This window comes from Eubalaena glacialis, chromosome 11 (assembly GCF_028564815.1).
Source record: "Eubalaena glacialis isolate mEubGla1 chromosome 11, mEubGla1.1.hap2.+ XY, whole genome shotgun sequence".
NCBI lineage: Eukaryota > Metazoa > Chordata > Mammalia > Artiodactyla > Balaenidae > Eubalaena > Eubalaena glacialis.
Genome location: NC_083726.1, coordinates 16,014,577 through 16,035,034, shown reverse-complemented (window position 1 = coordinate 16,035,034; position 20,458 = coordinate 16,014,577). Strand labels below are relative to the sequence as shown.

The 20,458-nt window shown below is 37.7% G+C and overlaps 1 protein-coding gene across 7 annotated transcripts in view; it reads left to right on the top strand.

Moving 5' to 3' along the window:
* The window catches only part of RIC8B (RIC8 guanine nucleotide exchange factor B), a 116,453-nt gene that overhangs the window by 76,488 nt on the left and 19,507 nt on the right, over positions 1-20,458 (top strand). For all 7 annotated transcript variants that reach the window (XR_009702475.1, XR_009702474.1, XR_009702473.1 and 4 more), the window contains exon 8: positions 8,247-8,391. Coding sequence is in view for 2 of the 7 variants with exons in the window: in XM_061204195.1 (XP_061060178.1) it covers positions 8,247-8,391 (145 nt within the window). In the remaining 5 variants the exon portion in view is untranslated. The remainder of the gene's footprint in view (positions 1-8,246; positions 8,392-20,458) is intronic.

Below are 20,458 nucleotides of genomic sequence, written 5' to 3'. Positions count from 1 at the left end.
CGTGCACACACGTGCATGCATATACACACACACACACCTCCTTTATCTATTCATCTGTTGAGAGGCACTTAGCTTGTTTCCATATCTTGGCTATTGTGAGTAATGCTGCAATGAACATGAGAGTTGAGGTATCTCATAGGGATTCTGATTTCATTTCCTTTGGATATATACCCAGAAGTGGGATGCTGGATTATATTGTAGTTCTATATTTAATTTTTTTAGTAACCTCCGTAGTGTTTTCCATAGTAGCTGCACCAATTTACATTCCCACTAACAGTGCACAAGGGTTCCATCTTTGCCACATCCTTGCCAGCACTTGTTATCTCTTGTTTTTTGATAAAAGCCATCCTAATAGGTGTGAGGTGATCTCTCATTGTGGTTTTGACTTGCATTTCCCTGATGATTATTGACATTGAGCACCTTTCCATGTACCTGTTGGCCATCTGTATGCCTTTGGAGAAGTGTCTATTCAGGTCCTTTGCCTAATTTTTAATCGTATTATTTGGGGTTTTTTGTTATTGAGTTGCATTCATTGAATTCTTAAACTTCATTTCTGACTAATTGGTACAACCACTTCAGTTACTGTTAAGATGGTATATTAGCAACATAATTTGATCAATATCATTACAGTGATAATAAACACAACTATTATGTATTCATGTGCCAAACATTCTATGCCATAATCTCATTTAATTCTCATAAGGACTCTCTAAGGTAAACATTATTATTATTTCAGTGTCATAAATGAGGCAAGGGTCTTATCCAAGCTCATGCAGTTGAGCTGTCTTTCCATTCTGCCATATTTCCTCTCATAATACAATTGACCCTTGAACAACATGGGTTTGAACTGCCCAGGTCCACTTATATGCAGATTCTTTTTTGATAAATATGTACTAAAGTACTATGCAATCCATAGTCAGTTGAATCCACGGATGTGGAACTGCAAATATGGAGGGCCAACTATAAAGTTATAGGAGGATATTCAACTGCATGGAGGGCCATCACCCCTAACCTCTGTGTTGTTCAAGGGTCAACTGTAATTATCTTCAACTGTTCTCATAGACTAGTTTATTTAACATCTGCTCTTTTAAACAATTCAGTTATTTTATGACTATGAAAAAAGATATTACATCTTGAAATTGACTGGAATAGTGCCTTGCATATAGTAGTCTGCAAATACTGGCTGAATTAAATCGATTTTACTGAGATCAGAAATTAGCTGTATTTAAAGTATGATCATATACACACACACACACATATATACATGTAAATCTAAACCACACATGTGTATCTATTCATTAAAAAGTATTTATCAAAATATAAATACATCAAAATCTTATCCATTGTTACCTGTAAGTGGTAGAATGACTGGTGACTTTTTTTAGTTCTCTGTATTGTATAATTTTTCTACAATGAGCATGCATTTCTTGTGTACATGTAAAGTTTTTAAGAGGGGAAAAATGAAGTTTATTTCTTCTGTAATTACATATCTAAATATATATTACATACCTAAATACATAAACTACATATCTAAATATATATCTAAATAATTTTATATATCTAAATACATAAATTATATATATAATCAATCACCTTACTAATGAGTTGGTGTCGTAACAAATGTGGTATATACATTGATAAATGAATCTGTTAATGGTTTTTAATTTGAAATGGTTAGCTTTGTTCCCCCTGGGACCCAGTATTTGAGGTGTCATAGTCCTAACTTTGAGCCCCAAACCCATATTAGCAAAATTGTATCTTTTTCATTTGATCTTTAACAATTCTATATATATTCATCTGCTTTTCCTTTTAGTTTGATTTAATAGTAAAAGTATTCTTCTGAAATAAAAGCTTGCTTATTCAACAAATACTTTTTGAGCTAGACCCTGGGAATACAAAGGTATACAAGATAAGCAAGGTCTCTGCCCTCATATTATTTACTTTCTTTATCAAGGATTACAAACTCAGATGCCTACAAAGTGCCAGGCTGGTAATAAAGTAAGTCAAATGAACGGAACATAAGATGATAAATGAAAACTGACACTTAGCTAATTGTTGGGGAGATCGTGGGTTGGGAGTGGAGGAACAAGGGGAATGTGGGCGACTGGAAAAGGGACCTTGCTGCTATTTAGCTCCAGCTGATTGTTACCATGAAGGAGCATGTGGCCAGTGTTACCAAACCACCCAGATTTTTCAGGAGAGTTTTTAAATGCTGTCAACTAATTCTAATTTAAAACCTTCTGCCCCCCACCTGCCAAAAAATTTTGTAGTCCATATTCAACTCATAAGTCATCAGATTTTAGAGTTTGGGTTGGGTTTGGAGGCAGATTATATCAAAATGAAATAAATTTAAGATAATTTATCAGAGTGACTGAACTTTCCTCTTAGAGATGTTCAAAGCTGAGTTTGAAAGTTAAGGTACCATGACCAAGGCACAAAGTTCAGACCACTAAGTAGAGACAGCAAACAGCAATCAAATTGGGTTAGGAACACAGAGACAAGATTAAAAAGGAAAATTGAAATGGGGCAAGATACAAAGACCAAAATTTTATGGAAGACTTGGCACAGAAAAAGCCATCCACGTGCCATCTGTGCCAGGCTAAACTACATCTCCAACTGATAGCGACCCACAGGTTAACTTGTGCTCATGCTACTGACTTGTTTTGTTGAGTGCTGACAAAACTAAATTTTTATTACCTGCCCTGCAAATTGTGTACTTTATAAGGGGTCCTAAAGACAAGCCTTACATAGTTTAATAAAAGAAAATAATTTGTAAAACAACCCCCTGCCTTTGTGGGGTATTCCCCTCCTCCCCAGCCCCCGCCTTTTAACACATTTATTAATTCCCAGTGTGTGCTAGGCATTGTGGTAGGGAAGGAGCTGAGTTGCAGAGATAAATAAGGCTTGAACTCTCTCAGCACATAGCCCCACACCGTTATACACTTACTTTTGTCTCATTTATTTCAGTCTCAGAGGAATAGGTGTCTCTTTAGCTTGGAGCTAAGCAGTCTCCCTCTCCTGATGATCTTTTCCCTTCCTGTCTTCTCAGAAGACTTGCTTCATCAGTTGTTACCTTCTGTTCTTTTGTTTGTTAACTCTCCCTATGTTTTCCTCAATCTATATACATCTTCATGTCACTGTCCTTCACATGTTAGCATCTTGAAAGACTGATTTGTTCTTCTTTTCAGTATCTTCATTACCCACTCAGGCTTCAACTTGCTGCAAGTAAGGCTTTTCCACCATTCCCCACTCCCCAGATGCCACTGAAAATGCTTTCAGGAAGGTGACAAATTAACTAATTTTCAAAAGGAATGTGTATTTTTTAGTCTTTATCGTATAACGTCTCTCTTAACAGTTGACACTATTGACCACTGTCGTTTTTTCTGTGCTACAACACACTCTTAGATTTCCTTTGACCTACCTCTCTGTTCATTCTTTTCAGTCTGAGTTGCTAACTCGTATCTTTGTCCACATCGACTTGCTAGCATTCCGTAAAGCTCTCTCTGGCCCCCTCTTCACTTTGCATTGCTTCCTGAGCCATCTCTTCCCCTCACTTGGCTTCTGCTTCAGCCTGCTTTGGGGGGATTTCCAAATCTGTGTCTCTCTTAATAAACTACTAAAATAATCCTATCCCTCTGTTTCTGGTCAGGTTTTCTTCATTCTGTCTTACACAGGGCTAAGAAAAGGACTGTTCTAAAATACATATATAATATTGTCATTCCCCCTTATAAAACTTTCAGTGACTCCCTGTCACCTACATGGTAAAATCTAAATTTTACCTCCATGGCCTACCTCTATAGTGTATCCTAAATCCACTCCCTACCCTGCACTTTCTGCTTAATCATACTAAATTCTTTACTCTTGCATGATTATACTGCACTGTTCCTTGGCATATCTCCATAGCTTTGCAGATGCTGTTCCTTTTGCATGGAATGCCTCTCCCATCTTTGTTAGCATAGTGAGCTTTATGTATTCTTGAAGATCACCTTAAGCATCATCTGTGTGAAGATCATCTGAGGTAGAGTTCATCATTCTCTGCTTTGTACCATTTTTACTTATCTCTGTTAATACTTTTGACATTTGCTATGTTGTAACTTTTTGTTTATCAAACTTTTATTCTAGACATTGAGTTTCTTTAGGTCAGAAATCTTGTCTTCATCTTTGGATCCCCAGTGTTTCAACAAAGTATCTTACAGATAGTAGGTACCCCATAAATGTTTAATGAAAGGCCAAATATTTGTGCTGTCTGTGAATTCAGTGTGGTGAATACAGTGTCTTGTGGACTTCTCCATACAAAGGAATAATTGTAGGATACTATGGTAAGCACCATATGAGAGGAATGTGCCAGGTACTGCAGCAACCTGGAAGAGTGATTGGTTGGTGTGGAGAAAGTCAGAGAAAGTCTTCACCTAAGAGAGCAGAGGAGTGGAAAGCAGCATTGGTATGTACAGAAAAGAGACTAGTTCAAAGTGTGAGGAACCCACAATGCACAGGAGTAATAGGAGATGAGTTTGGGAAAGAAGGCAGGTGCGACAAAATGAAGATTCCTTTAGACCCTGTTTTAGAACTTGAGCTTTAGCCTTTGGGGGAGATTTTAGAGGTTTTATCCAGGAAGGTGATAACATCGTATTTTTTGCTTTACAAAGGTATAACAGCAGGACTTTCCTGGTGGTCCAGTGGTTAAAACTCCATGCTCCCAATGCAGGGGACACGGGTTCAGTCCCTGGTTGGGGAAACAAGATCCTACATGCTGTGCAGTGTGGCCAAATAAAATAAAATTAAAAAAAAAAGAATATCAAAGATGTAACAGGCAGTTGTGTGGAACCAGGAATGGAGGGATATGAGACTGGAAGTAGGAAGACTAGTCAGAGGAAGCTTCTAGTATAGGATTTCAAAAAGTCACAGCATTTAACTGAATGGAAAATGATTGTAAATCCTTCTCTGTGTAACAGAGAAGGGGGAATCGTTTCTGGGTAGAATCTGGCTCTGCCATTCTTTCTCCGTAGTAAAAGAGCAAAACCCCTTTTTTTGGTTTTCATAGTAGAGTGGGATAAAACCCACGTCTACATAAGCAATAATGCCATTACTACCAGTGCAGTTCTGACTTTGCAGTGTGCTGCTGTGGTTGCTTTCCTCTGTTCATAGTGCCTTCTAGCATCTTGATAAAATAATGGTGAAATATTTCTTGCAACTTTCTGACTGAATGCTGTTTTGTTTCATTTCTGCAGCAGTTTCATCTAATTGCATGGATGAGTACTGTGACAAAGAACAAATACATTTGTGTGTTTCTTTTTTTTAAGGACCACTCAGAAGATCTTTTGTTTGCCTTAGCAACTCATCTTAACATCCAAATTCAGTCCATTTTCCTCTTACTACGTTCCCAATATCAAACAGGATGTTATACAGTATGTATGAAAATAGACTAAAAAGTAACTAAAAACACTCCACCAAATAATATAAATCAGAACTTCACAAAGAAAATGCCTCTCACTGTGTGGATTTTGTAGTCCATTTGTCTCCTCTTCCCCAACCCCCATTTTTAAGTATTTTATCTCATTAGCAAATGTTCATTTGATTTTTAAACTATTGGCTGTAGCCTTGTCTACTATTCTGAAAGCAAGGTATGTCTGAAACAGTCTTTGTAACCCAAGCTGTCACAGAGTTGACACAGAATGTTTGTTCCAGTGAATGAGCAGTAAGCACTATTTTCATAAAAGTGCTAGAGATTTTTACTATTGACTAGCTTCCAGGAGGATTTTCTGCATAAGAAAGCAGGTTATTTAGTGCTCTGTTGACTTCTTTTTAACCTGTTTTGGCCTTTCATAAACTGTATTCTTAAGCTATTTTAATGTTTGGCCACTGTAGGTGGTTATTTACATTTTGTGTCTTTCTTACTGTTATTTTATTTTTTAAGTATATTTATTTAAACCATTTATTTATATCATCTCAGTTTAGACTTTCACATTTTCAGTGAATATTTCTTTTCTGGAACTGCTAAACATCGTATTTGTTAAAAAAAATAAACATTATCCAAAAACTTAGTGAGAGTATCATTGTCATGTGGGTTCAGATATATGATCCTTCAGCCTCAGTGACTTTGTGTCTGACCATGTGGTTAAGGTCATGAATATTAAGAATATCTGTATACACTGGATATTCACTTCCCCTAATAACCCATCAAGAATCCATTAATTTATCTAAATCACTCCATCTTGTGGAGGCAAGAGGGAGCATATCAGATTTATTCAGAGGGTTTTCGGATTACACCACCATGATCCCTCATTAAATTCTAATATGATTCTACCCAGCACCCATTGAGAATTATTACCAAAGAGACCACAGTTACCAGTAGGTTTTAATGTAGAAAATAGTTAAAAGTGACTACTGTAAAACTTTATTTAATCTACTTATATTATTAATCTGTATTTCCTTTTGCACAAATTTCACATTTGCTGTGTCCTTTGAAAGCAGGACTTCCTTTTATTTGCCCCCAAATTACCTATTTTCAGTGTCAAGGGAGGTACCCTCTTGTTCAAGTATTTGAAAATTTAATGAACAACTCTATCCTGGACTATTCATCCTACATCCTATCCATGCCCTTCATGGTTTCATACTCCTTATATATATCCCTTTTCCTTAACCACTTAGTTCCTTATCCACTGCCCCTTTCAGGTCCCCAAAGTCATTTTAATTGCCCTCTTCTGAATCTTCTCCAGCTTTATCTTGTCTTTTTTGAGGTAAGTTATATGAATTACAGTAGTATTTCAGATGTAGATTTTACTAAGGCTTTATACGTGGATAAAATACGTAGTGTTATGTTTTGTTTCCTACAGTTGTCTTTAGAATGACATTTTATTGAAAGCCTTAAGTAAATTTTGCCATTTTTAATGTTTTGATTGAATATTCTAGTGTTCACCTTGAAACTGTACCTGAAGAAAAGAGTTTCCAAATAAAGCTGCTAAATATTCCTTAGTATTTTCCTTAAAGGTACTTAGAAATCAAAAAAATTCCTACAATTCAGGGTTCCCCTTACATTGATGAACTGATGACAAGTTAATACTTACACAGGACCTGCACCAAGTGCTTCACTGGGCTTTTTTTTTCTTGTTGTTAAGATAAGTCTAAAATGATCATTTTAGGGACTTCCCTGGTGGTCCAGTGGTAGAGAATCTGCCTTACAATGCAGAGGACGCGGGTTCGATCCCTGGTCAGGGAACTAAGATCCCACGTGCTGCAGGGCAACTAAGCCCATGTGTCAAAACTACTGAGCTCACGTGCCTAAACTAGAGCCTGCGTGCTGCAAAATTACAGAGCCCACGCGCCCTGGAACCCGCGTGCCACAACTACAGAGCCGACGCGCCGTGGAGCCTGTGCGCCACAACTAGAGAAGAGAAAACCCACATGCCACAACTAGAGAGAAGCCCGCGCGCCGCAACAAAAGATCCCGCATGCCTCAACGAAGATCCCGCGTGCCGCAACTAAGACCCACGCAGCCAAAAATAAATAATAAATAAATCTTTAAAAAATAAAATAATCATTTTACATATTACTAGGGGAAAAGAACACGTTTAGTTTGTACCAGGTACTTTCCTAAGCACCTTGCATGTATTAACCAGTGAGGTAGATATTATTCCAATTGTCTGTATCTGAAAATTGGAGTAAAGAGCCTGCTAGTAAGTGGTAGAACCATTATTAAGGTCCAGCAATTCCTGGCCTACCTTTCAGTGGGTATAATGTGCTTACATATTGTTGCTGACTTCTTTGAAAAAGGAGTAACTTAGCCTATCCTATTTGCTAATATCCTTAGGTTTTCTTATTTCTTAATCTCTTTCCCTCCAATTCCTATAAAAGGAATAAGAAAGATTTACATTATGTGCTATATTGGTAAAATGTCAATCTGGCTTTCATTAACTTTCTAATCATCATTTTTCTGAAACTGAATAAAGAAATCAAATTTGTGATCAAAAACTTAAAACACCACCCTTACCAATGGCCTGGCGGTCACAGAAGCCCCACTCCTGCCACAAAGTATATTCAAAACAGCTTCATTTGAATTTCTGATACCGGAAAAAAAGGTTTTTGGTCCTCAGAGCATGTAGGATTACTACTACCACACTTTGAAAACCTCTCAATTTTAAGATTTACTACCATGGCATATATCTCTAGCCTCCCTGTGTTGGTGAGTAGTTGGTGATGATAGTGAGGACTCAGGGATTCCTGTCTAAAAACCTATTCTGTTTTTGCAGTGGATAGCCTGCTGAAATACACTGGCTATGGGAATGCTGCAGGACTGTTGGCGGCCAGGGGCCTCTTGGCTGGAGGAAGAGGAGATAATTGGTACTCAGAGGATGAGGACACAGACACTGAAGAATACAAAAATGCAAAACCAAAGTATAGTATCATGTTTCTTTTCACCTAACTATGTCTGCCTTTGAATTGGTTATTTGCCTTTCACTTCCTTTGGCTTTCATTTTCCAAGTATTTCTCTTCCTTTGTGGATTTGGAAGCTTTCTGTTTAATAGTTTTAGAGGCAGTTTCATAGCTAGTGCCTTAGAGGGTGACTTCAAGTGATTGAGGAAGGATAATATTCAAGAAATGTTCTGCTGCATGTGCTCATTACCCTCTCCTAAGTATTAAGAGAGGTAGCGTTTTTAGATGTCTACCGTCATATATTTAAAGGATATTGTTGCTTATTTTGTGCTCTCCTTTCCATAAGTTGAGATTTTATAAGGTATAACCAAGACCAAGTATTTAAGTTGGTTATTTGATACTTCAGTCTTTCTCAGAAATCTAAATGTAGGTTCCATACATTCTGATATTTCCTCTTGTCAAAAGCCCTTATAAGTCAGTAAAGTAAAGCAACAGGGCACATTACTAGCAAAAGGAAAGAAAACTGGCTCTATGGTAAATTTTAATCAAACACTATGGAATCATCTTTTAACAGAGGCATTAGTACACTGGATAGGCAAACCAGAGACTCTATCAAGTTTTCCCTGAGTCAGTGCTTACAAGTCAAAGACACTAATCGTCTCTTATCCCGAAACAAACCACCTCTACTCTTCTACTCCCCATCCTTTTCATCCCCCTCTCAACTCCAATCCCAGGTAAATTTCTTAGTTTCCACTTATTAGTAGTTATTTGAGCTCAGTTTTCTGGTTTTCATTACTGAATGTTAAAAGGGTATGCCCTTCCCTATTGATGATGATATTGACATATGCTATGTTTTCTATCCACAGTCTTCTAGAGTGTGATGTGGATAATGTAGTAGTTGAACAGGGATAGAAAAATCATTATCTGCAAAATTAGGCCCTTTTTTTTAAAGTATAGATTGTGCTTTGTTGAAATGAAAATAATAGGTTGTCAGAAGGTAAAAGAAAAAGATCATTCCCTAATCAGACAGGACTTATATGGCCTGTATTCTTGGCAAATCAGGTCTGAGTAGGTGGTGTTACTTGTGGCATCCCCAGGGCTATCAGCCTCAATAGGATCTAGGAGTGTGTCCTAGAAGAAAAAGACTTTGGGGGGAAAAAAGCTAGCAGTGGCTCTAAGCAGTAAGTTCTCAAGACTGCCACCATGTAGATGTTATAAGTTGGGCACCTCTACCAGGTATTTGAAGCTAAGATAGAAAAATAATACAATAATCTTTCCATAATTATAGAAGTCATCATTCTAAATTATTCTTGCTAGCTCTTGACTTTTCCATTCCATAAACTATATTTCCATATCAGTTTAATATTTTCTGTCTCTCCATTTGAGACATTAAAATATACCATTTAAGGAGTCTCATATTTTTAAATGAAGGTAGAAATTACATTAGGCATTCATTGTGTCCCAGGGTATGTGGACACAGTCAACTAACATAGAAAACTCTTGAGTACTCATGAGTGGTTGATATCATTGCATCTCAATGTGTGTTGTTGATTTTATTTGGTAGATGACTTCTAAAATGGTATTGGTCATATATCTAGCGAACACAAGAACGCTACTATAACAAGAAGAACCTCAGAAAAAATACAAGAACACACTGGATCTCTCCCAATAGTACAGGAAATAGAAATGTGTTACATTATGGAAGTGATACTAGATTTCAGGAAAGCACTGTTTGTTTAAATCAAGGACCATGATGTTTGATATTATTATTGTTTTGGCTCTCTGTCAGAAAGATTCTGTACTTAGGCCTTACATCCCTGGTTGGAATCTTCTTCAGCCTTTGGATCTGGCCTATATTATTAATAGGAATGGTGTGTTAGTGTGGCCAGAATAGTCACCATTGTGAGATCTTGTTGTGTTTCTTAAACATTGCTCATTATAAGTATAAATATGTTTTTCTCACATAGCATCACATCTTCCCTCTTCAGATAGATTTGCATCTGCTTTTTTCTGACATCTTCCCTCTTTCAGGTGCAACAGTGTAGTGGGATGTTTCATTTGTTAATTTAAAATACTTATTAAAATGGTCCCCATGGAAGGGGTGGTGGAAAAGTACTTTGCAAGCAAGACAATCCTTTGTGTTCTGGGCAGTGATCCACAAGCTCGAGGAAAGAAAACTTCTTACCAATCTAGTCAAGTTTATAAAGTCAGCATTTGAAAGGATGACTTAGTCCCCTACCCCCTGATTACTCCTCACCAGTCAGTGTTCTCAGGATCACAGTCTGCTTCTCTTATGACGCACTTATTCACAAACAGTGCTAGCATTGGCAAAAGCAGAGAAATTACCCTTCATCCAGTTGACCCTCGTCCCATTGTCAAAAATGTAAGTGGATTCCGATTAATGCACCAAGGTAACCTATAATCCTTTAGTGGAATCTGAAACTAAGAATTGTATGGAGCTTACATTCAGGCTATGAGAGACAGTTAATATCACAACAATCCTTTTTGTGTCAAAATAAATGTATTTAACGGACTGGAAATGGCTTTCTGCAATTAACACACTTAGACAAAATACACTCATAGAATCAAGTACATGCCACACAGGTTTTTGGTGTATGTCTAGCCATGTTTGTAAAAAGTTTTCAGATAAGCTTTGGTCCTGTATCAAAAAGAAACCAAATTTCTAAATTCTGACTTTAACCCGTTTCTTTTATGCCTCTGAGCATGGAGGCCCCTTGACTGAATAGGTGGTATAACATAACTGATTACTGTGGTTTGTACATCATTCCAAACATCAATTGAAAAATGTGTACGTAATGACATTTGGCTCATTTTAGACCGGTTGCTTTCAGGCTAGGTATGGTATATAGGAGCCTATGGGTCCAAAAAGGTGTATTTATAGGGCCACTGTGTGGAGGGGTGGAAGGACGGAATGGCCAAAGTGGGCAGAACTCTAGGATGTACCGTTGCATTCTTAATACCCCACACTAGTTCATAATCACACCCAGCAGATTAAAATTATTCTAGTTATTCTAGAATTCTAGATTCTAATTATTCTATGCCTAGTTTAGACTGTGATGGTATATTTATGTATAATAGGATGTAACTAGCCTTTCTAGGAACTGAAATTTATTTACTGTAAGCAATCATGAAACAATATCTAAATTCAGATCTCTAAAGACCGGAATCAAAAATAAAATTTTGCCACTTCTGCCATGTATACTGGTTAACCAACCTTTGTGATGTTTGCAATCACACCAGTTTTGCACTTTCAAAATTGAGTTCTCTAATTTTTCTTTTGTATTTTAATTTTGGTAAATGGCCAGCAAAAGGTGTGTTACCTGAACCTACAATATTGAGCTTTGCTTCAGGTTTCATTTCCTACAGATTCACAACCATAGTTTTCTATATCCTTTATATTCAAGGATATCACTCTTAATCCAACAGCCCAATGTAGGAAACATTATAAAGCACTATAATTTAAAAAGGTATTTTGGAGCTTTTTTAATTGCCTAGGTGCAACTTGGTGTATCTATATGTATTCAGTATGTCTATCTATACGGATGATACATGATACTTAATAGTTGATAAATAAGTGAAAGAATTACACCACATTACCCTATTTCTTTACATTGCTAATAGAATGCAAAAACTTGGATTAAGATGTTGTTTCATAATTTACCCTACTCTTTTAATGTGGAATCAGTTTTATATTTATATGGTAATTCTCAAATTACTTGAGACATTTTCACCTCAGTCACCATTATTTAACTGGTGTCTCTTCAGAATACCTTGTATCTGAATTTAACCATAACTCCACGAAACACCTAGTGTTGCGTGGCTTCTTTAGCACATGCAGATCCATAGTGACGATTTAACTTAGTAGACTAACTCACTGGATCCAAGGCCTTCTGGCTGGCTTACTTCTTACCAAGTAGCTCACTTACGCTAATAATAGCTGGTATTTATTATCTAATATGTGTCAGGTACTGTTCTAAGAACTTTCCTGATATTATCTCATTTAATCTTTACAGCAAACCTTTGGGCTAGGGTTATCCCCATCTTACAGATGAGGAAAGTAAAGCTCAGTGGTTTCCAGAACTTGTCTAGGGCACACCGTTCATGAGCGGTCAGGTGGCCTAACTCCAGAGCTGGTGTTTTTTGAGATTTTTGTTGTTGTTTTTGAGGTAGACAAAGCAGGTTTTACTGTGCTTTTCACTTTGCCTTCTTATTTTGGAGGTAAAATATACATAAAATTTACCATTTTAAGCATACATATCTGTGGCATTATATACATTAATGTGCAGCCATCACCACTATCCATCTCCAGAACTTTTCATCTTCCCCAACTGAAACTCTGTATCCATTCCCTCTCCCCACAACCCCTGGTAACTACCATTCTACTTTCTTTCTCTATGAATGTGACTAGGAACCTCATATAAGTGGAATCTAAGAACCTCATATAAGTGAAATCATATACTTGTCCTTCTGTTACTGAGTTCACTTGGAATGTCGTTAAGACTCATCCATGTTGTAGCATGTGTCAAAATTTCCTCCCTTTTTCAGGCTGAATAACATTCTATATAATGTATTTACCACATTTTGTTTATCCATTCATCCATCAGTGGACACCTGGGTTGTTTCCACCTTTTGGCTGTTGTGAATAATGCTGCTATGAACACGAGTGTACAAATATCTGTCCTTGCTTCAAGTCCCTGCTTTAACTTCTTTTGGGTATATAGCCAGAAGTGGAATTGCTGGATTATATGGTAGTTCTATGTTTAATTTTTTGAGGAACTGCCATACCATTTTACATTCCCACCAGCAATGCACAAGGGTTCCAGTTTTTCTGCATCCTCTCCAATACTTATTATTTTTCTGGCTTTTTTTTTTTTTTAATCTAATAGCCATCCTAACAGGTGTGAAGTCAAAGCTTGTGTTTTAACTGCTACCATATTCTTCAAAGCCAATCAAAGGGAGAGATGATTTGCCCCTCACATAATTTCCCTGTTCTTAGAGCATCTATTATCTTTCTTTGATATAACCAAAGTAGAAAATGAGAAAATATATTTTTTATAAACCCTGATATCCCTGAAAGCTAAAAGTTCTATTCAGTTCATTCTAATTCACAAAAATCTGTTAGGTAATTCTGGCTCTGCCTTCATAATGCATTCAGAATCTAATCACCCCTTACTGCCATCACTGCTACTACTCCAGTCCAAGCTAAACTTTTCTCTCCCGCCAGGATCATTTTAAATAGCTTCCTAACTGGTCTTGTTGCTTCTATCCTTGTCACTCTTCAGTCTGTTTTCAACTCAGCAGCCAATGCGATCCTTATAAAATTTAAGTCAGACATCACTGCTCAAAACTCTACAATGGCTAAACACCAAAAGTCCCTGCAGTGATGTACACGCACCCTTTCTCACTGTACTGTCACCACACTGGGCTCTTCACTGTTTGTCATGCTCCAGACACACTCTTGCCTGAGGCCTCTGCATCACTGACTGTTCCTTCTGCCTGGAATGCCTATTCTCCAGATAGCTACTTGTCTTATTCCCTCACCTCCTTCATGTCTTTACTCAATTATCATCTTCCTAGTAAAGTCTGTCCTGTCCCCATATTAAAAATTGCCACACTCCTACCTTTACCCCTCCACCTTGCACTTCCTTCCTCTTTTTCCTTCATAGCACTTATTACCTTCTAACATACCATATAATTTACTTATTCATTTAGTCTTTTTTCCCCACTAGAAGATAAACTCCGTGAGAGAAATTTTTTTATTCATTGAGATGGCCCCAAAATAGTGCCTCACATACTGTAGGCACTCAGTAAATTTTTGTTGAATAAATTAATTTTTTTGAGTTGTTGAATAAATTTAACTTGGTCAGCCCCTTCTCAACATTAGGATACCAAGACAGTTGAGATCCCTGCCCTCATCAAGCTTCACATCTAGTTGGGGAGTGGGACCAGGGAATGGAATTCGAGAAAACAGGATATGGTAAATTTCCACTCTGCTCTTTTGTTTTTGTGGAGTGGCAGATATTATGGAGAGTTTTTCCTGGAAAGACATTTCTAATTTCATGTGCATATAACGTCTCCTTTCCCACCCCACCTGCCCCCTTCTTCCGTGATCTGGCGCACAAACGCCTTTTCCTAAAAACCCTGATCCCTTTCCTAGAGGTTACAAATTGTCAGCCCTTAGGCTACATTTAGCCCACAGGTAGGTTTTGCTTCACTTGCCTGATGTTGTGTTGGTTATTTGGTTTTATGTTTTTAATTTTTGTTTTACATAGGGCTTCTTAAAATAATTTAGAATTCAGATATTTCAGATGAAAATCTGAATTTCTAACTTCTTTTGAAAAAGTGGAAGTTCTGATAACATTAGGCCTGCATTCTCACATGGTAACTGACTGATGGAGTTGAGTGACTGTGGCCCCTGTCATACCAGGCATAAGCTCCTTTGATTTGATAATGTATCTTTTTTTTTTTTGAATTTTATTTTATTTTTTTATATAGCAGGTTCTTATTAGTTATCCATTTTATGCATTATTAGTGTATATATGTCAATCCCAATCTCCCAATTCATCACACCACCACCACCCCCCACCACTTTCCCGCCTTGGTGTCCATACGTTTGTTCTCTACATCTGTGTCTCAATTTCTTCCCTGCAAACCAGTTCATCTGTACCATTTTTCTAGGTTCCTATATGCGTTAATATACGATATTTGTTTTTCTCTTTCTGACTTACTTCACTCTGTATGACACTCTCTAGATTCATCCACGTCTCTACAAATGACCCAATTTCGTTCCCTTTTATGGCTAAGTAATATTCCATTGTATAAATGTTCTTTATCCACATCTTCTTTATCGATTCATCTGTCGATGGGCATTTAGGTTGCTTCCATGACCTGGCTATTGTAAATAGTGAACGTTGGGGTGCAGGTGTCTTTTTGAATTATGGTTTTCTCAGGGTATATGCCCAGGATTGCTGGGCTGTATAGTAGTTCTATTTTTAGTTTTTTAAGGAACCTCCATACTGTTCTCCATAGTGGCTGTATCAATTTACATTCCCCCCAACAGTGCAAGAGGGTTCCCTTTTCTCCACACCCTGTCCAGCATTTGTTGTTTGTAGATTGTCTGATGATGCCCATTCTAACTGGTGTGAGGTGATTCCTCATTGTAGTTTTGATTTGCATTTCTCTAATAAATAGTGATGTTGAGCAGCTTTTCATGTGCTTCTTGGCCATCTGTATGTCTTCTTTGGAGAAATGTCTATTTAGGTCTTCTGCTCATTTTTGGATTGGGTTGTTTCTTTTTTTGATATTGAGCTGCATGAGCTGTCTATATATTTTGGAGATTAATCCTTTGTCCGTTGATTCATTTGCAAATATTTCCTCCCATTCTGAGGGTTGTCTTTTCGTCGTCTTTGTAGTTTCCTTTGCTGTACAAAAGCTTTTAAGTTTCATTAGGTCCCATTTGTTTATTTTTGTTGTTATTTCCATTACACTAGGAGGTGGATCAAAAAAGATCTTGCTGTGATTTATGTCAAAGAGTGTTCTTCCTCTGTTTTCCTCTAAGAGTTTTATAGTGTCCAGTCTTACATTTAGGTCTCTAATCCATTTTGAGTTTATTTTTGTGTATGGTGTTAGGGAGTGTTCTAATTTCATTCTTTCACATGTAGCTGTCCAGTTTTCCCAGCACCACTTACTGAAGAGACTGTCTTATCTCCATTGTGTATCCTTGCCTCCTTTGTCATAGATTAATTGACTACAGGTGTGTGGGTTTATCTCTGGGATTTCTATCCTGTTCCATTGATCTATATCTCTGTTTTTGTGCCAGTATCATATCATCTTGATTACTGCAGCTTTGTAGTATTGTCTGAAGTCAGGGAGTCTGATTCCTCCAGCTCCGTTTTTTTCCCTCAAGACTGCTTTGGCTATTCGGGGTCTTTTGTGTCTCCATACACATTTTAAGATTTTTTGTTCTAGTTCTGTAAAAAATGCTATTGGTAATTTGATGGGGATTGCACTGAATCTGTAGATTGCTTTGGGTAGTATAGTCATTTTCACAATATTGATTCTTCCAAACCAAGAACATGGTATATCTCTCCGTCTGTTTCTATCATCTTTAATTTCTTTCATCAGTGTCTTATACTTTTCTGCATACAGGCCTTTTGTCTCCCTAGGTAGGTTTATTCCTAGGTATTTTATTCTTTTTGTTGCAGTGGTAAATGGGAGTGTTTCCTTAATTTCTCTTTCAGATTTTTCATCACTAGTGCATAGGAATGCCAGAGATTTCTGTACATTAATTTTGTATCCTGAAACTTTACCAAATTCATTGATTAGCTCTAGTAGTTTTCTGGTGGCATCTTTAGGGTTCTCTATGTATAGTATCATGTCATCTGCAAACAGTGACAGTTTTACTTCTTCTTTTCCAATTTGTATTCCTTTTATTTCTTTTTCTTCTCTGATTGCTGTGGCTAGGACTTCCAAAACTATGTTGAATAATAGTGGTGAGAGTGGACATCCTTGTCTTGTTCCTGATCTTAGAGGAAATGCTTTCAGGTTTTCACCATTGAGAATGATGTTTGCTGTGGGTTTGTTGTATATGGCCTTTATTATGTTGTGGTAGGTTCCCTCTGTGCCCACTTTCTGGAGAGCTTTTATCATAAATGGGTGTTGAATTTTGTCAAAAGCTTTGTCTGCATCTATTGAGATGATCATATGGTTTTTATTCTTCAATTTGTTAATGTGGTATATCACATTGATTGTTTTGCATATCTTGAAGAATCCTTGCATCCCTGGGATAAATCCCACTTGATCATGGTGTATGATCCTTTTAATGTGGTGTTGGATTCTGTTTGCTAGTATTTTGTTGAGGATTTCTTCATCTATATTCATCAGTGATATTGGTCTGTAATTTTCTTTTTTTGTAGTATCTTTGTCTGGTTTTGGTATCAGGGTGATGGTGGCCTCATAGAATGAGTTTGGGAGTGTTCCTTCCTCTGCAATTGTTTGGAAGAGTTTGAGAAGGATAGGTGTTAGCTCTTCTCTAAATGTTTGATAGAATTCACCTGTGAAGCCATCTGGTCCTGGACTTTTGTTTGTTGGAAGATTTTTAATCACAGTTTCAATTTCATTACTTGTGATTGGTCTGTTCATATTTCCTATTTCTTTCTGGTTCAGTCTTGGAAGGTTATACCTTTCTAAGAATTTGTCCATTCCTTCCAGGTTGTCCATTTTATTGGCATAGCATTGCTTGTAGTAGTCTCTTAGGATGCTCTGTATTTCTGCGGTGTCGGTTGTAACTTCTCCTTTTTCATTTCTAATTTTATTGATTTGAGTCCTCTCCCTCTTTTCCTTGATGAGTCTGGCTAATGGTTTATCAATTTTGTTTATCTTCTCAAAGAACCGGCTTTTACTTCTATTGATCCTTGCTATTGTTTTCTTTGTTTCTGTTTCATTTATTTCTGCTCTGATCTTTATGGTTTCTCTCCTTCTGCTAACTTTGGGTTTTGTTTGTTCTTCTTTCAACAATTCGTTTAGGTGTAAGGTTAGATTGTTTATTTGAGAATTTTCTTGTTTCTTGAGGTAGGCTTGTATAGCTATAAACTTCCCTCTTAGAACTGCTTTTGCTGCATCCCATAGGTTTTGGACCATCGTGTTTTCATTGTCATTTGTCTCTAGGTATTTTTTGATTTCCTCTTTGATTTCTTCAGTGATCTCTTGGTTATTTAGTAACGTATTGTTTAGCCTCCATGTGTTTGTTTTTTATGTTTTTTTCCCTGTAATTGATTTCTAATCTCATAGTGTTGTGGTCAGAAAAGATGCTTGATATGATTTCAGTTTTCTTAAATTTACTGAGGCTTGATTTGTGAACCAAGATGTGATCTATCCTGGAGAATGTCCCACGCGCACTTGAGAAGAAAGTGTAATCTGCCGTTTTTGGATGGAATGTCCTATAAATATCAATTAAATCTATCTGGTCTATTGTGTCATTTAAAGCTTCTGTTTCCTTATTTATTTTCTGTTTGGATGATCTGTCCATTGGTGTTAGTGAGGTGTCAAAGTACCCCACTATTATTGTGTTACTGTCAATTTCCTCTTTCATAGCTGTTAGTGGTTGCCTTCTGTATTGAGGTGCTCCTATGTTGGGTGCATATATATTTATAATTGTTACATCTTCTTGGATTGATCCCTTGATCATTATGTAGTGTCCTTCCTTGTCTCTTGTAACATTCTTTATTTTAAAGTCTATTATTTTATCTGATATGAGTATTGCGACTCCAGCTTTCTTTTGATTTCCATTTGCATGGAATATCTTTTTCCATCCCCTCACTTTCAGTCTGTATGTGTCCCTAGGTCTGAAGTGGGTCTCTTGTAGACAGCATATATATGGGTCTTGTTTTTGTATCCATTCAGCAAGCCTGTGTCTTTTGGTTGGAGCATTTAATCCATTCACGTTTAAGGTAATTATCGATATGTATGTTCCTATGACCATTTTCTTAATTGTTCTGGGTTTGTTTTTGTAGGTCCTTTTGTTCTCTTGTGTTTCCCACTTAGAGAAGTTCCTTTAGCATTTGTTGTAGAGCTGGTTTGGTGGTGCTGAATTCTCTTAGCTTTTGCTTGTCTGAAAATCTTTTGACTTCTCCATCGAATCTGATAGAGATCCTTGCTGGGTAGAGCAATCTTGGGTGTAATTTCTTCCCTTTCATCCCTTTAAATATGTCATGCCACTCCCTTCTGGCTTGTAGAGTTTCTGCTGAGAAATCAGCTGTTAACCTTATGGGAGTTCCCTTGTATGTTATTTGTCGTTTTTCCCTTGCTGCTTTCAATAATTTTTCTTTGTCTTTAATTTTTGCCAATTTGATAACTATGTGTCTCGGCATGTTTCTCCTTTGGTTATCCTGCCTGGGACTCTCTGGGCTTCCTGGACTTGGGTGGCTATTTCCTTTCCCATGTTAGGGAAGTTTTCGACTATAATCTCCTCAAATATTTTCTCAGGTCCTTTCTCTCTCTCTTCTCCTTCTGGGACCCCTATAATGCAAATGTTGTTACGTTTAATGTTGTCCCAGAGGTCTCCTAGGCTGTCTTCATTTCTTTTCATTCTTTTTTCTTTATTCTGTTCCGCAACAGTGAATTCCACCATTCTGTCTTCCAGGTCACTTATCCGTTCTTCTGCCTCAGTTGTTGTGCCATTGATTCCTTCTAGTGTATTTTTCATTTCAGTTATTGGATTGTTCATCTCTGTTTGTTTGTTCTTTAATTCTTCTAGGTCTTTGTTAAACATTTCTTGCATCTTCTCCATCTTGGCCTCCATTGTTTTTCCGAGGTCCTGGATCATCTTCACTCTCATTATTCTGAATTTTTTTTCTGGAAGGTTGCCTATCTCCATTTCATTTAGTTGTTTTTCTGGGGCTTTATCTTGTTCCTTCATCTGGTACATAGCCCTCTGCCTTTTCATCTTGTCTATCTTTCTGTGAATGTGGTTTTTGTTCCACAGGCTGCAGGATTGTAGTTCTTCTTGCTTCTGCTGTCTGCCCTCTGGTGGATGAGGCTATCTAAGAGTCTTGTGCAGGTTTCCTGATGGGAGGGACTGGTGGTGGGTAGAGCTGGATGTTGCTCTGGTGGCCAGAGCTCAGTAAAACTTTAATCCACTTGACTGCTGATGGGTGGGGCTGGGTTCCCTCCCTGTTGGTTGTTTGGCCTGACATGACCCAACACTGGAGCCTACCTGGGCTCTTTGCTGGGGCTAATGGCGGACTGTGGGAGGGCTCACGCCAAGGAGTACTTCCCAGAACTTCTACTGCCAGTGTCCTTGTCCTCACGGTGGGACAGAGCCACCCCCTGCCTCTGCAGGAGACCCTCCAACACTAGCAGGTAGGTCTGGTTCAGTCTCCTATGGGGTCACTGCTCCTTCCCCGTGGGTCCCGATGTGTGTGCTCTCCAAGAGTGGAGTCTCTGTTTCCCTCAGCCCTGTTGAAGTCCTGCAATGAAATCCTGCTAGCCTTCGGAGTCTGATTCTCTAGGAATTCCTCCTCCTGTTGCCGGACCCCCAGGCTGGGAAGCCTGATGTGGGGCTCAGAAC